Source organism: Gallus gallus, chromosome 1, assembly GCF_016699485.2.
Source record: "Gallus gallus isolate bGalGal1 chromosome 1, bGalGal1.mat.broiler.GRCg7b, whole genome shotgun sequence".
Lineage (NCBI taxonomy): Eukaryota > Metazoa > Chordata > Aves > Galliformes > Phasianidae > Gallus > Gallus gallus.
The window spans coordinates 136,972,120-136,990,423 of NC_052532.1; the positions used below are offsets into that span (position 1 = coordinate 136,972,120).

Sequence of the window (18,304 nt, forward strand, 5' to 3'; positions counted from 1 at the left end):
GGCGGCTGATGTCAGCTTGAGGGCATAAAAGACCGCCAGAGTTTTCTTTAGACTCGGTTAATTCGTTTCTGCCTTATACGTGCCGGTCTTGCTGACCTCTCACACATCTACAGCTTCTAAGCAGGGCCCCAGGGGTCCGTCTTGGATCTGGTACTATTTAACATGAGTGACACAGATGATGGGATGGAGTGCACCCTCAGCAAGCGTGCTGATGACACCACGCTGAGCGGTGTGGTTGGTGAAGCAGAAGGGAGGGATGGCATCCAGAGGGAGATTTAAATTGGATGTCAGAGAGAAGATTTTTACGTAGAATTGTGTTGAGGTGCTGGAACAGGTTGCTATGAAGGCTGTGGGTGCCCTGGCCCTGGAGGTGTTTAATGCCAGGTTAGATGGGGCCCTGGGCAGCCTGGTCGAGTATGTGATCCAGTGGCTGGCAGCCCTGCCTGTGGCAGGGGGTTGGAACTTGATGGTCCTTGAGGTCCCTTCCAACCCAAGCCATTCTATGATTCTGTGATTCAATGAAAAGCTGGGGTTTTTGCACTGTTTATAAGCTACTGAGTGGTAGGGCCCACAGTTTGATTCTAAGTGTCACATTTTCCTCATAGACCGAGTGTAGTGGTAGCTTCCCAGAGCTCGGTAGTTTCTAGCAGGCCAGTGAGCTGCTGAACCTGAGGAAAGAGCAAGGGACACTTAACTATCTCAACAGGACAGAAAGAGATAGGAGCTGGTGCTCATCTCTAAGGCAGAAGACTTAGTTGGGGAAGAAAAAAAAAGATACACAGGAAGTGTGGGGGTTGAAAGAGAAGAGTCTGCTCTTGTTGGGGTGGGTGAAGGTGCTGAGCATCTCAAAAGAGGAGCTGCTGTGACCTCTGTAGAAGATCTGCAACCTACAGTGTCCTGGGGAGGCCCAAGGAGTGCTCTGCTCAGGTGAGAAAACCGAGGCACAGAAATGCACACAGGATATGTTATTCTTTCAGATCTTATGTTGTCAAATCAGAGTCCATCATCCCGGGTTGCTCTGCAATGCTTGTGTGTCACGTGCTGCTTTCTTGTGTTCTCATGAAAGCTTGGCTCATCCAAGTGAGTCACTGCATGGGTGGGAGCTGTGACATGGGTGCCTGAGCTGCATGAGGAGGCTCAAGCAGTGCTGCTCCACAGGGCTCTGGCAGTTGGGATCCAGGCCCCTTTCTGCAAACAGGAGCCTTTGCCTTGCTGATCATGAAGTACCTTGCTGTTCAAAGAGCATCCATAGGCAGGCTAGTCGTTCTCTGAGAGTGATGGAGGTCAAAGCAAGCTGAGCCACAGCACTGAGAACAGCAAGCTGTGAGACAGTGGTTGTGAGGTATCGGTTGAGGGGGGAAAATTGAATTTTAAGTTCTCTCACAACTGTATCAGTTTCTCTTTCAAATTCAAAAACAGTGATGTGCTGTTGTGGGTAGAACTTGTGGATTGAGATAAAAACTATCTACTTAGACAAAAAAAAAAAAGGGGGGGGGGATAATAGTAATGATAATATAGAACATATACTTATACATATATATATATATATATATATATATATATATATAACAAATGATGCACAGTGCAATTGCTCACCACCCTCAGACCAATGCCCATTGAGTCCCCAGGCAGCACGTGCTGGTCCAGCCAACTCCCCTCAGTTTTATAGTTTATTTCACATGATGTCATATGGTATGGAATATCCCTTTGGCCAGTTTAGGTCATCTGCCCTGATTCTGTCCCCTACCAGCTCCATGTGCCCAGCCCCCCCCTACCCCCCCTCCCCAGCCTTCTTGCTGGCAGGGCAGCACAAGAAGCTTGAAAAACAAAATGTCCTTGGCTCTGTATAACCCTGCTCAGCAACAACTATAACACTGGTGTGTACTCAACATTGTTTTTCTCTGTAAGCCAAAACATGACACCACAAAGGAAAAATCGACTCTGTCCCAATAGAAACCATGACGTGCTAAACTATTCTGATGGTTAAGTGGTATTGATATACATACTGCTTTGCTAGTAGTACTCAGAGATGTGAAGGCAGGGAGAGTCAGTTAAAAAATGCTTTACACATTTGCATTCTGGTATCTCAACTCTTGAGAGGAGGGGGAGGGCTGTATGTTGTAGTTGTATTAAAACTTCCTCATTTTTGGAACTGTCTGTATTTTATCTGCACTGAGAACCTTCTTGCTTTTTTTTTTCTTCTGTTCCAAAAATATCTTCAGGTACAGTATTCTCGTAGTAGCGCACAGCTTCCTGCTGATGCTTTCATTTTCTTTTTCCTGAATCAGCTTCATGCTTGTTCATGTAAACTGATTCCAGTTAAAGAGCGCATGTTCTCTTTGGGGTTTTATGTGAAAAAGTTTTATATTGGAAAAATAAGCTTTTTTGTCAGACTTGGGTGTTGTAACTGAAGTGAGGTGGTGTGTTAGGGCTTTGGAATAGAGGACTATGATGTGGTGAGAGAGGCTTCTCAAATGCTCCAGCAGCAGATGGTCTTTCTGGGATGGCTTCAGAGGCAGTTCCAAGTCAGCTGTTTTGTGTAGATAAGAGGGAAATTTCCATGTGAACATCAGGAAGCACTTCTGTGCTGTGCGGGTGACAGAGCTCTGTGTCGTCACAGGAAATGGCAAATATATTTCCCTCAGTTATGTTTAGCAGTGATTTAAGCTTTTTTGTTAAGATGAGTTAGGTCAAAGGATTGAATTTTGTCAACACTTAATCATTAACTAATTTAGAGATTAATAAGGTTATTTATTGAAATATGTAATGATTAAACAGTGACTTGATTACAGTTTCATGGATGACAAGATTCGCACTAACTTACAGGACATCCTGTTAAATCAATGTACAGATGTGAAACAGATACTCACAGGAGCACGCATAGATAACCAAAGATATGTGGATCCAATAAAATATCTCAACATCCACGCTTGTGAAACAAGCACGTATCATTAAAGGACATATATGAATAGGGAGGTGGATGGAAGAAGAGTAAGCTAGCCTATACTTAGCATTTCTCTCTAGTCGAGTTCAGAACAATACTCACAATACACTGGCATTCCTCAATGAGCGATGACTGAGGCTGACTCAAGTGAGACGACTTTGCCCTGGCCACTGTTCATAGAGAGCCCTGAGGATTTGGTAGCACGTGGGAGGCGTCCCAGCCTCAGGGAGATACTGGTCACAGCCTGTTGTGATCCATGAGAGCTCAAAGGGTCTCCGTTAGAACCACTATTTATAAGGTCCAAGGTAATTGACTTTTGACAGGTACTTTTCCATACCAGCCCCTTTGGATGGCAGAGTGTTCTGGTATTTGCCACAAGTTGCGTCAATCCCAGAACTTGTTGGACTCACAAATTCCTACTGCTTCCCTTGGGCCACAATCTGGGTACAGATGTACTAGGCTGTCAAGACATAATTGACTCACAGCTGTTCCCAGGCAGTAGGATAAGAAGCAGGAGGCAGATGCAGTGAGGGAGTGCCTTAATGTTACAGTTTGTTCCCCCTCACAACCCACGGGTAAATGGAGGCCAGGCACAAGGAATCCCTTCACATACTGGTCCTCCGTATTCTGTCCAAGGAGATGTATCACACCAAGCACCAAGAAGCCTAACAGAAGGGGGAGAGAAGTTGCTCTACCACACACTGGCACAGGCTGTCCAGAGGCTGTGGAGTCTCCTCCCTGGAGGTCACCAAAAGCTACCTGGCTGTAGCCCTGTGCACCCTGCTCTGGGTGGCTCTGCTGGAAAGGAGTTGGACCAGAGGGACCCGGAGGGCCATGCTAATCCCAGCCATCCCATGTGATTCTGGTGTATGTGAGTGACCTTTTACTGCCCTAACTTTGAAGCCAGGGCTTGACAAATAGCATGTGGGGATGCATGACTCAGTCCCTAGGAAATAAGCCTTTGTTGGGTCTGTTGCTGCTTGCTGTTTATGGCATCTGAATGATGTAAGCCTACTCTTTTTTTTTTTTTTTTCTAAAATAAATAAACTTGGTGTTCAGATTTGTTCTCTCCAGCAGGTTTTGATTTGTTGCAGTAGTGGTGAGCGCAGAGTGATTCCATTGAGTCCTGTGGCTGGTATCAGAAGTAACCAAAATCACATTTGGATTCCGTTCTTTCCAATAGTTTAATTTTATAAGGGTGTCCTCTTTCAAACTGACTTCTCTTTCACACATGCAGTTATGGACCAGTATGGACCAGTATGGTCTGGTATGGTTACCAGAGGTGCCAGAGATGTGCTTAAGGATGCTTAATCTTTCTTGCTCAAAAGTCTACAGAGAAACTTGTTTTAAGTCAATAAAGAAAACATAATTTTCTCCCATTTCTTGCTACTCGTAATAAAATATAAAGCTGTCCAGGTTAAATTTTAACCCTGCAAAAAAAATTTGCATTGTAAAAGGCAACATTTATTACAAAGCTCTACGACGATGTCTGTACAGAGGCTAGGAGGTATCTTTGGTTAGAAGAGGAGTCTGTGAAGTCCTCCCTGTAGTGAGACTCAGCAGCCCGACCTGTTCAAAATAGAGACTGCTTCTAAACCCTCCATTACCGAGAATTGAAAGATTCTTTGTGTATGTTTTCATACACAGAGCTGCAGCACTGAAACAAACAAACAAACAGAACCCCACAACTGTTTTGTATGCCGTAATGGTAGCTCTTACTCTTCAGTGCAGTAAAGGTACGGGAACCAAAAACAGATAACTGGATGAAGAGAGAAGGAAGGAAGCAGACCATGCTTGTGAATCATGAGTGATGTAACATATGCATGGTCTGATATTTTAAGAACTTTGAGGGCATGGGTCTGAATGGAAGTGTTTAAGTAAAAAAAACCTGTTGTTAACTTGAAATGTGCATGTAATTGTGTGTTACAGGACTGTGTCTGCTTGTTTGATTTGGAAAATTTCCTTTCTAGATTTTGGGACACTAAAATAGTGAGTAGTATGAAAACCTTATCTCCTGACTGTGAGACTGAGCCCGTATTGCAGGGGGTGCAGCTGGAGCAGATGCACACTTGGTATTCATCTCCCTTGGCTCTGATGAGGACTGCTCGCTACTGCAGGTAGCACCAGCATGGACAAAAAAATCCCTGGCACTCTTTCTGGTTAGCTAATATGAAATCCAGTTTGTTGGTGCTTTTTTTTCCCAAAGAAGTAAGGATTTTGATTGTTCAATTGTGAAGATGCAAAATTTGAAACAATTGTGTACAGAAAACAATTTCTACTTCTTTCAGGTCACTGTCTCAGAGAAACACAACCTGCTTATGAGAAGATGTTATACTTTGCCACGTGTATCCTTCAGTTCCACAAAGAAAATGAATCAGTGACTGAGTGAGGTGCAATGCATGCAAAACAGAAAACATCTACAGTTGATTAACGTAAGTTTATCTACTTCAACTTTTGGCTTCCTTGAAAAGCAATTTTGTGGCATCTTTGGAATCATTTTTCTCCTCCCATCCTTATTGGTGTGATTATCATTACCTTCTGAATGTTATCTCTTTACTCATAGAGATTCCTTAATCACTGTGTGGTCCTTATCTGACCCTTGCATACATCAGCATGTATGTCAGAGAAGCACTTCACTGCTCAGTGAAAATAGTAAAAACAACAACAACAACAACCACCAAAAATTGTTTCCATGAGCAGTAGATTAAAATCTCACATTATCTAAATGTTAGAGACATCACAATCCCTGGAGTGGCATGTGCATTGGGCATTTTGTATAATCGCATTTGCATTTGGGCAGAGTTGTGCTCACAGGGTGAATCCCCTCTTCTTCTGACATCCCACAGTGCATGTGTAAGGGTGAGCACTGAGCACGCTTTTCCTGCAGCCAGCTGAGTCTGTGAGTCGTTCACTGGGGGCTCTGCTGACTCCTGTGTTAAGACAGCGCTGCCTACTGCAGGCATTAACCTGAAGTTCCAAACTGTTTTTTGCTTCTTTGCTTTAGTTCCGACTGGCAGATTTACAGATGCTCTGATGCGACAAATAGGCATGGCTCTGCGTCTTGTAAATGAGTGAGTGCTCTGATGGTCTGTCGAAGGCACAGCTTCTCACCGAGGCTGAGTTAGATCACGTCTTTATGGTACAGCAGAGAGAGATGCTTGTGAGCCAAGTCCTTGATACATAGAATCATAGAATCATAGAATGATTCTATGACAGGCTGCCAGTCCTTGATACATAGAATCATAGAATCATAGAATTGCTCAGGTTGGAAAGGACCTCAAAGATCATCAAGTCCAACTGCAGCCTAACCATACTACCCTAACTAACAACCCTCTGCTAAATCATATCTCTGAGCACCACATCCAAACGGCTCTTAAACATGTCCAGGAACGGTGACTGAACCACCTCCCTGGGGAGCCCATTCCAGTGCTTAACCACCCTTTCTGTAGTGTTTCCTAACCTCCAACCTAAACTTGCCTTGGCACTACTTGAGGCCATTTCCCCTCATCTTGTCACCTGTCCCCAGTGAGAAGAGACCTACCCCGCTCTCACTGTAAGCACCTTTCAGGTACTGGAAGAGAGTAATAAGGTCTCCCCTCAGCCTCCTCTTCCCCAGACTAAACAGCCCCAGCTCCCTCAGCCTCTCCTCATAGGGCTGATTTTCCAAGCCCTTCACTAGCCTTGTTGCCCTTCTCTGGACCTGCTCCAGTACCTCCATGTTCTTGTATTGAGGTGCCCAAAACCGAACACAGTACTCGAGGTGAGGCCTCAGCAATGCCGAGTACAGGGGCAGGATGACTTCCCTAGTGCTGCTCACCACACCATTCCTGATACAAGCCAGGATGCCATTGGCCTTCTTGGCCACCTGGGCCCACTGCTGGCTCATGTCAGTCCCAACCATCTGTATCAAGGAGATCAGTAGTGAGAGGAGAACCTGATGGTCCTCTGCACGGGGAAGGAAGTTCAGTAGATAGGATAAATATCTCTTTGCAGTTGGCTACAATATATTATATTATGTATGTACAATATATAACAATATATGAACAATATATAAAAGTCCTTTTCAGGAGAAGCCTAACTAACATTAACTAAATCTGCCAGTAGCTATTACATGAGTTACATAGGTGACTGGAGGTGTGCTGGTATATGTTTTAAAACAGCAAGTTGTAGTGAAAGGAGATTTCATTGATCATTTTATTCAGCTCCAACTGGCATTGCTTTGCTTGTGCTAGCACATAGGAGTAGAAATCATGATACTTTTATTAGATGTAAGTAGTTCATAAGGATAGATATATTATTTCTATTTTGTTATCGGACCAAATAGGGGTTCCGCAGGCGAAGGTTAACTGTTGAAACTGCAAGACTTTGATTTAAAGGATGCTCTCCTGCCCTCTGGTGTTAAAGTCATTCCCGATTACTGTGCAATTTTTGTCTCCAATCTCCTGATTGACTGCGCGTGTGTGAGAGAGAGAATTTCTGCTGCCTTTGGAAAAGCTGAAAACTTACAAACTGATCTTTAGTCTAAGTGGAAAAATGATACAGGGAGATGAAGAGGTGTTTTGAGCTTTCAGTAGTTGTCTGCAGCATTAAAACACTTTCCTTTCTCATAACCATTATTGAGTTCTCTCTCTCACCTGATCTTGCAAGAAGGATGGCATTTGTAGCTTATTTTCCACAGTAGGCTGAATAAATGTGTGAAGATACCTATTAGGCAGCGATTTAAAAAACAAACAAACACATTTGATAGGATTCAGTTTTCTAATGATCCAAATTGCTATGTGAGTGTCAAAGTAAAATACATAGTAGAATAGGTCTGTCTTTAAAAAATCATATGGAAATAAAAGAATGAACTTTGGTGTTCCTATCCAAGAATAACTGTGAGTGTGTTATTTATCCATATTGACTAAGCTTGCCTTTGGAACGTAGAGGGAAACTGGGGAACCTGATTGATGGCACCATCAGCAATGAGCAAGCTTGCAGAGGGCTTCTGAGGGAAGAATAATAGCTGGTTTGCAGGGACTGAGTAGGCTTTCAACGTATTGATAATCTTGTATCCTTTCCAAATGAAGATTAGTAGGATTAGGAATTACATATTGTTAATGCATGGAATAGCAAAATGTATATTCAAGTTTAGCTCAGTGAACTCGAGCTGAGCTGGTGAAGGCAACACAAATTCAAGCATTTGTACCTGTGAAGCATCTCTTCCTCCATTTGCTCTGGAGTCAGTACTGACTGTGGTGTTGCACCCTTTACAAGTTCAGGCTCTTAATTAGCCACTTCTGCTGTGTTTTTATTTGTTCATTCTTTCTTTCTTTGGGGTTTGCTAATGGAAGTCCTCGTTATGTTCAAGTCAAACCAGATACTTTACATGAAGTTATGGCTACACATGGCTTAATCTGGATTTGCAATGGCAATTGTAGTGTTTGGAGAACTGTACCTATTGTCTTTAATGTTTCACAGAATCATCATAGAATGGTTTCAGTTGGAAGGGACACTTAAGATCACCTATAATTCCACCCCCCTGCTATAGGCAGGGACACCTCCCTCTAGACCAGGTTGCTCAAAGCCCCATCCAGCCTGGCCTTGAATGCTTCCAGGGAGGTGACATCCACAACCTCACACTGTGCAACCTGTTCCAGTGTCTCACCACCCTCACAGTAAAGAATTTCCTCCTAATATCTAGTCTAAATCTACCCTCTTCCAGTTTAAAGCCATTTCCCTTCATTCTGTTGCTACATGCCCTTATAAAATGTCCCTTTCCAGCTTTCCTGTAGGCCTGGTTATTCTCATAGATAACAAAAATGTTGTAGAGCTGATGATCTTCTCAAGCTTCATTTTGCTATGTAAGTATGTTTATTTATGCAGCCATTATGCCTAGGATCTGGAGTTTCTCTTCTACTTACTTTCCAGATTCCTCTCCCTTTGCTTTTTACTCTCCGGCTCCACCCTTTAGATACAGATCAGACTCTTCCTTTTTGGTCTTCCTAAATGATTCTCATCAGAAGGAGCTGACACGTTGCACGATGTAAGTGATGTAAAAATATTACTGGTAAAATCACATATTAGTCACATTTGTGGCAATAGGCCTGGCTGGGGAAAAAAAAAAAAAGAATTGTACAGTGACTCTTTGTTCAAATAAAACGTCATCAACAAATCTGTCATCTAGATCTCATTTAGATATCCTTACTATGTACCGATAGAAGATTTTGCTCGTGGTTGTTTTGTTGTTATTTTCCTTTTTGATCAGCTGTAGAATAATCCTCCATCAGAAAGCGAAGGTGCTGCCGAGCAACACTAGGGGTCACTGTTAAACGCCATTTGTTGAGCCTTGGGGCGATTTGCAAAGGGAACCTGCGTTCCTCACGTGGATGTATTGCGAATTTCAAGAGCTGGATGTATTTTGTTTCACCTGCAGGAAAATAAGCAAACAGAAAGCAAGGCTGAGCTTTGGAAGGAAGACAGAGTCTCTCTTATGATTTGTGAGCTGCCTTTACAAGGGCATAACTTCTGTTTGCCATCTTCCATGCTTGTTTGACGCCGCCTCCAGGGATTGTACAAATAATTCTTGTCCTCTTATGGTGAGCAAACAGAGAAAGACCCTTTCTTGTGCTGGGCGCATGGAACCAAAGGGGACCCGGAGTGCCATGGGGTGACATCGGCCAGCGGGGGCTGAGGAGGTCTCGCAGCAGTGGTACTTTCAGCTCCTGTTCAGCATGGCCAGGCAGGCAGAGCCCCGCTCTCCGGGCGTTTCATTTTCTAACAGCGATGAATGAATTCTTCACAAGCATTTTCGGTTTGGCAATAATCACCTCTATTTTTTAGGCTAACAAGAAATGGGAGTTGCATCAGCCCCAAGTGTTTGTCCTGAGTACCATGGGAAATTAGAAAGCTTTCTGTAGCCTTTATTATTTTTCATCTTGTGCAGTGTGGGAAGCTGCAGGCAGTGGCTTGCAGTACGAGGGCACACCTCTTTGGGTCATATGTCTTTCCTCAGCAATATCGCCTTGTGCGATCAAAATGTACTGCAGGGGAGGGCTGCAGCCCCAGAAAGTGTCTCTGCCAGTGTGGGTCCTTTTTGCTTGTGTGCTGAGTGGGGAAACCTGGTGGGAGGCACGGACAGTGCTGTGTTGGGGTGTTACCCCCTCTCTTCTGCTCCAGATGGATGAAGGAGCAGCTCAGTGTATAAACGCCGGTATCGGAAGCTTCAAGTGTTCCTGGCATTTGGCAACTGCTGAATAGCTGACAATCTTTTGTGATTTTCAAGATCTTTAAACTGGAAGAGAAGTGAGCAGGGAAATAGTGGAGCCCTGCCCCACAGACAATATGTGGTTGCTTCATGAGGAAAGCCAAAGCTGTGGCATGCTGCTTACAGCAAGGCTTTACTGCGATGCCTCTATTTTGACTTGCTGGTCATTGTTGTGAGGCCTCACATTAGTATTATCCCTCTGTCAGCTTGGATGTATCAGATTTAGCAGCTATGCCCAATCAATGCAAATATTTTCGGGAATGTTTTAGGCATCAGTGGGTAGAACTGCAGTGGTTTGGTCATTAGACAGGAAATGAGAGACAATTGTTGCTCCAAGCATTTCCACAGATGTCTATAGGGAAAAACCTGGTTTTGATGGACTGCTTGAAGGATCCTTGACTCACCCGTTCTTGACATTTTACATGGTAAACCTGTGATTAAATTATCTTCAGACAGGAGACAATACTGTTGAGAGAAATAAATATGACGAGTAGGAAGAAAAACACGGAGCGCTCCACATAGGCAGGAAGGAGATGGAAGAGTTGCTCAGGGACCTTCCGGAGGCAACAGAGGTATATGTAATGAGTACAGTCCTAGAAATGCTGCTAGTCTGGAATCCCTTAGCAGTTCAATTCACTGCACTCTGAGAAGCCGAGGATATTTTTTCACTGCTTTTAGAAAACCGAGGAATAACATTATTGGTGGCTATGATTACTGGCTGCCTTCACTGTAGGTGCAATTCAAGTTGTTCTATCTGATTCTGCCTGTGAGCTGGTAAAGAAAATGCGAGCATACTTTACTGCTCATATTGATCACAAAATGTAAAACAGGTGGCTTTTTGCCTGGGCTAAGAGTAAGTTCCATGCTTTATTCTTTCAAAGCAAGACTCGTGAGCCTTATGTTAACATGCACTTGAAACTGCTTCAATTGGTTTCTGCCAGTGGTGTTTCTCAAAGTATCATGGCTGCCAGTGCTTACAAGGACACGTGTGTGTGTGTGTGTGTGTGTGAGTATGGGTACCTGCCTATGTTTTGGGCTGCGCTGTGCTACAGTTAAATACGTTGTACAAAAAGTAACAAATAATTCCATTGAAGAATCTGCCTTCTTAAAACGCGTCTCACCAAAATAGTATGGCAGCAACTGGAATGCTGTTTGTCGAGTTCAGACTTCATATCTCATTTGTTCCTATTTGGTTCATTAGTAGATTCTGCACTTGCCTCGGGCTATAGCAACGTGTTTCTTCGTGATGAAATGTGATCGGTTATTTGGATGTTGGTAGTCAGAATATAAGTGGCATTTCAGTTGGTTTGGCATGAGTCTTAAGAGTGGCTTTTTTTCTGACTATGGACTTGGTTGTTTTAGCCTCTAGAGTAATGCACTCCTTTGGAAGCACAGTACAGCAGCCTCATGTGCTCCTGTTGTGTGCTTTATGATCTTTGCTAAGTGACTCACTTTCAGCATGTGTTCTCCTGCCCAACGGTTCTGGCAAAGCCCTCACCTGTTAACTTGATTGGACTTCACTCGGCCGATCTTGTGGTGCATACAGATTTTCATTTCTGTCTGGACCTTGCTTAAAACCTGCTTGGAGATCTTGCAGATCCAGTAGGGTACATCTGGAGGCAGGGCTTGTGCATCTGAGGAGGGACCTGCAGAGAGGTCTCAGGTTCTGTCTCTCATAGCCAGCTTTCTCTTCAAATCACCAGATTTCTTTTTTTTTTTTTTTCAGCTGATGCAATGATTGTTTTGTGCTTGCAAATAGCCAGAAGGGAATTCCTCTGGAGGAGGAAAACTCCTGTTGCCATAGAGCCAGATTCTGCATGATGCTCTGTCATTTTCACTCCTCTTGCATGGAAGCAGATTATAGGAAAGGACTGAGGCTTGAGGTATCTCAGGGTCACTTGCATGTGTGTGGCCATGCTAGGTTAACCACAACAGCAGTGGGGTGGGAGGTAGAAGGAACAGAATTGGCAGGCCTTTCCGAACACAAAACCATGCACAAGGGGCAGCTTTCTCCAACTTTTTGTCCCAGTCTCTACAACCTAAGCAGCCCTATGCAGTCTTCTGGATGAGCTCATTCTGATATTCAGGCTTCTCATTCTCGTGAACTCAGCTAAGCTGAATTGTGTAGTCTTGCAGAAACTGTGGATTTGAAAACCACTTCCTAGAGCTTCACACATTTGCCACAATCAAATTAACAGGGTCATTCTGTACAAGTGAGTCACAAGTAGCAGGGCTTTAAATGAAGCGGGCATTTCACCTCCCTGGGACGCAAGTTCCTCATCTGGAATCGGGAAGGAATGTATTTCTGTTGTGTAAAGAGAAAACTGGCATTTCCTTTTCTATTTATGAGATTTGCTCAATATGTGTTACAGGAGACATATGGCATTCAGTAATGATCTCAGTCACCTCTGTAGACAATATGGCTATAGTTAGTAACTTCCCAGTCCCTCTAAGGACATTAAAATGTGTTTCCAGAATTGTAAGCTGCTTATTGCATTCTTTGCAAATAAATTTATTTCTCCATTTGCATAAGTGAGCCAAAGTTATATTTCAAGTTAAACAGAATGCTTCTTTGAGAGGACAAGGAGCTGTCTTTTAAAGTTTAGTAAATTGAAGTAATCGAGAAAAATCCAAAGCTTTTTAATGCATATCATATTTATGTTGAGCAGACAGTGCATGTTTTAAGGGAGAAAGTTTTATCTTAAAGATGTAATGCAAAATGTTCCTGGGAGCAGTGAAGTGGCTGAAGCCTCCTCCCAACCACAAAGGTTGAAGAATAAAGCTGAAAGGTGAGACATGACATGCTCAGAGGTGCCGACTCCCCATAAGCTCTTGTTAGGTCAACTGAAATGCAGTACTTCTCCCTCTAATTGTTCGTCACACCTGTCCCCGTATGTTTGCTTGAGTTTATTTTGTGCAGCTGCTGCGAGCCCATGCCAGATGGCAACCGAGCTCCTGGAGTGTGCAGAAAAGAAGGGAAGGAACTGTGAAGGTCCCGGGTTCCCCGCAACTGCCTCTTCCCCTCCGAGGCCCCGATCCTGCAGTCAAGGGGAGTTCTCTACTGGAAGAGATAGTAAAGTCAACTTTGCCTGCTTTAACCTAATATAATTCCCTGCCCTTCCATTTTTGTGGCTTCAGCTTCTTGTGGTTAAGAGTGTGGTCAGATAAGCAATGTTTTGAAAATAGAAGCAAACATTTTAATTTGAATTTGATTATCTAATTAAGATGCAGAACCATATTTAGCCGGCCGACAAAAGCTAGTTTGATGTTGTTTTGCTTTCAGTCTGACAGCACAGGGTGCTTTGAAACAGTGTATTTTGTTTGAGCACCCGATTTTAATCTTCCAGATTGCTTTTTTCTTTAACTTCCATATGGTTTGGTGTGTCAGCCAAGTATATTGTGGTGAGAGCATTCACTGCACAGGATGTGCAGTCCAAATGCATCTAATTCTAATATTGGAGGTAACAGCATGCAAAGTAAAGCTTCTTAGAAAACCCAATTGCAAGCAGGATTTTTTTAAGGGTATATATATATATGTATTTGGAAGCTCAGCTGGAGAAGATGTTTATCATTCTGAGAAATGATGAACGTAAAGTCGTGTTTGCAGTGTAATAATGAGCTGCATCGGGATAATATGTTATACAATGGAAAAAATGTGCAGGTGTGCACCTGTACCACCTTTGGTCCTTTTCTTAGAAGAGTCAGAGGATGAAAGCGCTGTGCCCCGCCAGGCAGCCTGCACCATTTTACAGCTGTCACTGGCTGCACTCAGCACAGAGGAAATGGGCTCTTGCCTACAGCTCACAAAATCAAAGTCTGAAATGAGTTGCATAAAGCATTCAGCTCGGATCTCTGAAGTACTTACATCGGTCCTGGTTCACGTCTGGGCCGCCTCTATTCGCCAGCACCCGTGTGCTGGAATTTTATGTGATGTCCAGCGAAGTTTGGTATGAATCTTTTTTTTTTTCTTCAACCCATATGTGAAGATTTACAAACTTTTGCAGGTTTTCGTTACTGGCATTATAATATGATCTGCGTTTTATACTTTTTTTGGGGGGGCTGATGTCTTCAAGGGTTTGCAAATACTTGTTTTTATTCCTCACAGTTGAGGTGAGGCTCACTTTGGCTGACGTTCCAACATAATCAGAGGGACAGGGAGCTGTATATACTTCAGGTATATCTGCACTAACAATGAATATGAACCACTTACATGGTCTGGACTGCTTCTGTCTGCCAGCTGGTGCATCTTCTCATGTTGTTACATTAATCTTGCTTTGTCTGGCCTAGGATGTAGCTGTGGAAATGAAATACTTCAGTTATTGGCTGCTAATATCTTCCAGAAGTGCAACATAGGCTGTAATAGTACTGCAAAACACCATTAGAGGTCCGAGCTTTATCTTAAATCAGTTATCCAAAGTTAACCAACTCAGGTTAAAACAGCAGCGACGATGAACTAATATGAACACAATAATTTCACACAAGAAGCTTGCTTTCAAGACTGTATGAACATGCTTAGCAAAATGGAGATCAAACCGTTGCAAAAGACATAAGCTAGCAAAGCTGCAGAGACTCTGTCTAGTGGGTAACCAGTATTTCCTGAGGGTTATACCCTCTTCTGTTGCCTTTCACGGTGGGTTTTCACAGGTGTGTCCCAGCTACAGCTGCATGCAGTTTGTTGTGTACGTGTCCCCAGCAGCTGGCCCCAAATTCTGTTCCTTTGTCCCTGGGCATGGAGCTATGGGTGGTGAAGACCCAGTTTTTTGCACTGTTAGCTTCTTGTATGTGTTCCGGTTTGTGCTAAGTCTCGTGGTAAGGAGTCTAGAAGCGAAATGAAGCTTGTGCTGTGCAGCCAGCCAGCATTGCTGTGCATGAGAATCCTGGCAGAGATGGAGACGTGAAATTAAAGTAATTATCAGTAACATGCTGTTCAGCAAATCCCAGTTTCTGTTTCTGACACAACGGCGGGATCAAATCAAAGGCCACAGCCCCCACAACAAAGAGCTGGCAGCGCACAAAGGATGCAGCAAGCAGCTCACGAAGGACAGCTCTAGGGAGGGGGAGGTGGGGGCCAGGAGCAATCGTCTGTCTCCTCATAATGGCACCAATTTTCAGTGCAGCTATGCCAGCTGAGCTCCAGAAAGGCACCGGGGAATCCAGCTCAATGGGCTTTAATTTGTGCATATGTGTATAGATTATATATGACAGGCACAATTCCAAATGCTTCCCAAATCATGCCTCTGTGCTTAAACCCTAATACATAGATAATGCGGTTATGTGATAATCAAAGCAATCTTTGTCATATGGAAAACTGAAACTCTTGGGGGCAGAGTTTAATCAATGTATTATTGAAATGAAAATTCCAGCCTTGCTGCAGTGATTATATTACTGGGTGCCATATTTAATTCATGAAGAAAACTGAGTTTAAAATTGAAATGCAACTCAAAATTTGCTGGTTGATGCAGAATGAAAGATGAATTTGATGCAGGTTACGGGCACCACTGAAATAGATAAGAAAGAACAACAGTCTTTCTCATCTTTCTTGTCTATTTTGCGATTCTTTTTAATGAGATTCTCAAAGGCCTCAAAAGTTACAAGAAAACACTACAGAAAAGTAGCTGTGATTTACTGCACAGGTTTCATCTCTCTTTTTACTGAAGAAGGTTAAGAAGGGCTTTCTTCCTTCACCAACACATGTAAATCTCAAACTTCTGTACGTTGAAGAAAATTGTCAACATTACTTGCATATAGATATGTTTTATTAAAAATGATTACTGCTTTGTAATATTCCTCCTTTCTCAGACAGGTGGATTGCCAGGAGATGGTACTGTAATACACTGCTTCTACATACATGTGTAGTGGCGGTAACCCTGCCTCTTGAGCTTCTGTGTTCTCTTACAGATTCGGCACGATTTGTTTTAATTGAACAATAAAGAATCTGCTGATTCAAAAGAAAATACCACAGTGAAACAAATCTGAGTTATATTTGGCTAGTAAGGAAACAGAGGATGATGCCGGATGTGGAGGTGACCAGGACGTTCCGTCCCAGCTTTCCTTCCTCATTTAACTTTTCTTTGGCTGTTGTGGGTAGAATGATGCGCGAGGGCTGAAACAACAGTAGGCATAGAGGTTTTGTCATTGCCTGTGCCTCTGACACAGTAGCAGAGTAGTTACGGCACCTCCATCTTCCTTCCTGTAGGCTTCTTCCTTCCCAGCCTGGCGACATTCTTTCTCCCTATGCCTGTTCTTTGCCCAGAATTCTGCTTCTGCCCTGCACTATGGGGTTGAGGCTGAAATCCGCCACTGTCACCACGCGCTGCATCATCTGCACCTCGCATTACTCTGCTCCTGCCTGTTGCACTGTGCACACAACTGTGAATGCGACTCTGTGCTGCCTCATTAACATTTTCAGCCTTGCTCTGCAAGAGCAGCCTCCTCTGCTTTTGGGAAAGAAAACACTGCAGTGGGAATAAAAGCAGTATGGTTTTATAGATAACACGTGCAAAGTCCAAGTAGAAGTTGGCTTGTAATTTGGAGAGCTGTAACAGTGCTCCAGGATGACAAATTACGTAGTGTCTTCCTGTAGCCCAATGAGCTCTAGTGCTTCCCCACATTGTGGTTCATCTGTTTGCTCAGACTCTAGATTTTCATCTGCAGAAAAGCAGAAGAATAATTGGACCTCTTGTTGGCAAGGAAGTGGTGTCCATGGGTGGTATTTTGAGCATCAAACTCACTGACTTGTGAATGTGGGCCTTGAACTCCGTGGATGTCTGCCTACGTGCCTGAATTTGCAGAATTAAGTGGCTGGGGACGGCTGAATTGGCTTCGTAGTTAGGAGTAAAGTTTGAATTCTTGTAGGAGAACTCCTTCCTTGGAGCCGGCTTGTTCTGAAATGTAAACTGACCTTCGGGAAGCAGGTGTGAATGGGGAGTCGGGAGTCAGGTGCGTGTGTGACCATCAGATTAATATGACAGCCTTTACGCTGGAGTTCCTCTTATCAGTGATAGAGGTAACATTTCCATCCTTTATGGTAGGCTTCATGAAGGGATAAGCACGTCTTAATGCTGAAGGGCCAAATCAACGGCATAAACTGCAGGTCTTAACAAATTGCCATGCTGTTCTCTGTCCTAGAAAGAAAGCTCTGGCTGTTGCTGCATGACTCTGCTGCTTTCTTTACATGACCTTTTTTGCAGCTGAAGTTTTTAAATACATCCAAGTTCAACTGTGTTAGTGCAGGTACACGTGCAGGTACTGTGTCCCTGCTAAACAGACTGCCACATTTAAAACATGGGGTAATTAAGCTGACTTCAGCGAGGTTGGCCATGAGAGTTAAACATCTGCGTTGGGAAGGAACAAAGATCCTTATCGTTACAGTTTTATTACTCCATTGGTGATGTTTCCTTCCTTCTGTCTTTCCAATTCTGGGATGCTGGGGCATCAAGTGAAAACCCTTCCAAAGAAGATTTCTTAGCTTCATAAGAGCAAACTGGAAAACACGAACACTACCTGTTCTATACCTACAAAGCCATTGAACAGATTAACAGTTTGGTTTTCAGTGTCACAAGGTTTAATACAATAATAGAGTCACAACAGTTTTTGAAAGCTTGATTTTGCAGTTCATTATTTTTCCTTAAATCCAGAGTGTGGAAATCCAGGTGAATGATTTCATCCAGAAACCATGAAAACTGTGTTTAAAACACAAGCAGATGGACAGAAACAAATAGTTCAGGAATATTTAAGTAATATCCTGTTCTGTACGGTGATAAATTTGAAGAAATAATAATGAATAAACTTGTATTTGGTGTTTGTCCAGATAAAAGAGGGGTGGTGGTGGTGGTGAATACGAGATTACTCATTCCTAACTTGGACAAGCTCTGATTGTGTCCATAGTCATAGTTTTCCATGGTAACCGGTAGGGATTATTGAGTGGTGACAGTTTTTGCTGTGCTCCATGTGTTTCTATTGACCCTTAGAAGAGCTATTTTGGTGTTAAATACTGCCAGGCAGTGAGTAACCATTTTCCACTTTACTGAAGGAGTATGTGGCTTTACTCCTTCCTTGCATCAGCTGTGGCCTTTATCTTAAATTCATCTTCGATGAACTGGCTCAGCTCACTA

General features: G+C 43.3%; 1 protein-coding gene across 5 annotated transcripts in view; it reads left to right on the forward strand.

The window, feature by feature from the left end:
• Nucleotides 1-778: 778 nt before the first annotated feature.
• The window catches only part of RASA3 (RAS p21 protein activator 3), a 174,804-nt gene continuing 157,278 nt past the window's right edge, over nucleotides 779-18,304 (forward strand). For all 5 annotated transcript variants that reach the window (XM_046941096.1, XM_046941101.1, XM_046941106.1 and 2 more), the window contains exons 1-2: nucleotides 779-927; nucleotides 5,233-5,376. In XM_046941096.1, the coding sequence (XP_046797052.1) occupies nucleotides 5,344-5,376 (33 nt within the window). In that variant the 5' untranslated portion in view covers nucleotides 779-927; nucleotides 5,233-5,343. The remainder of the gene's footprint in view (nucleotides 928-5,232; nucleotides 5,377-18,304) is intronic.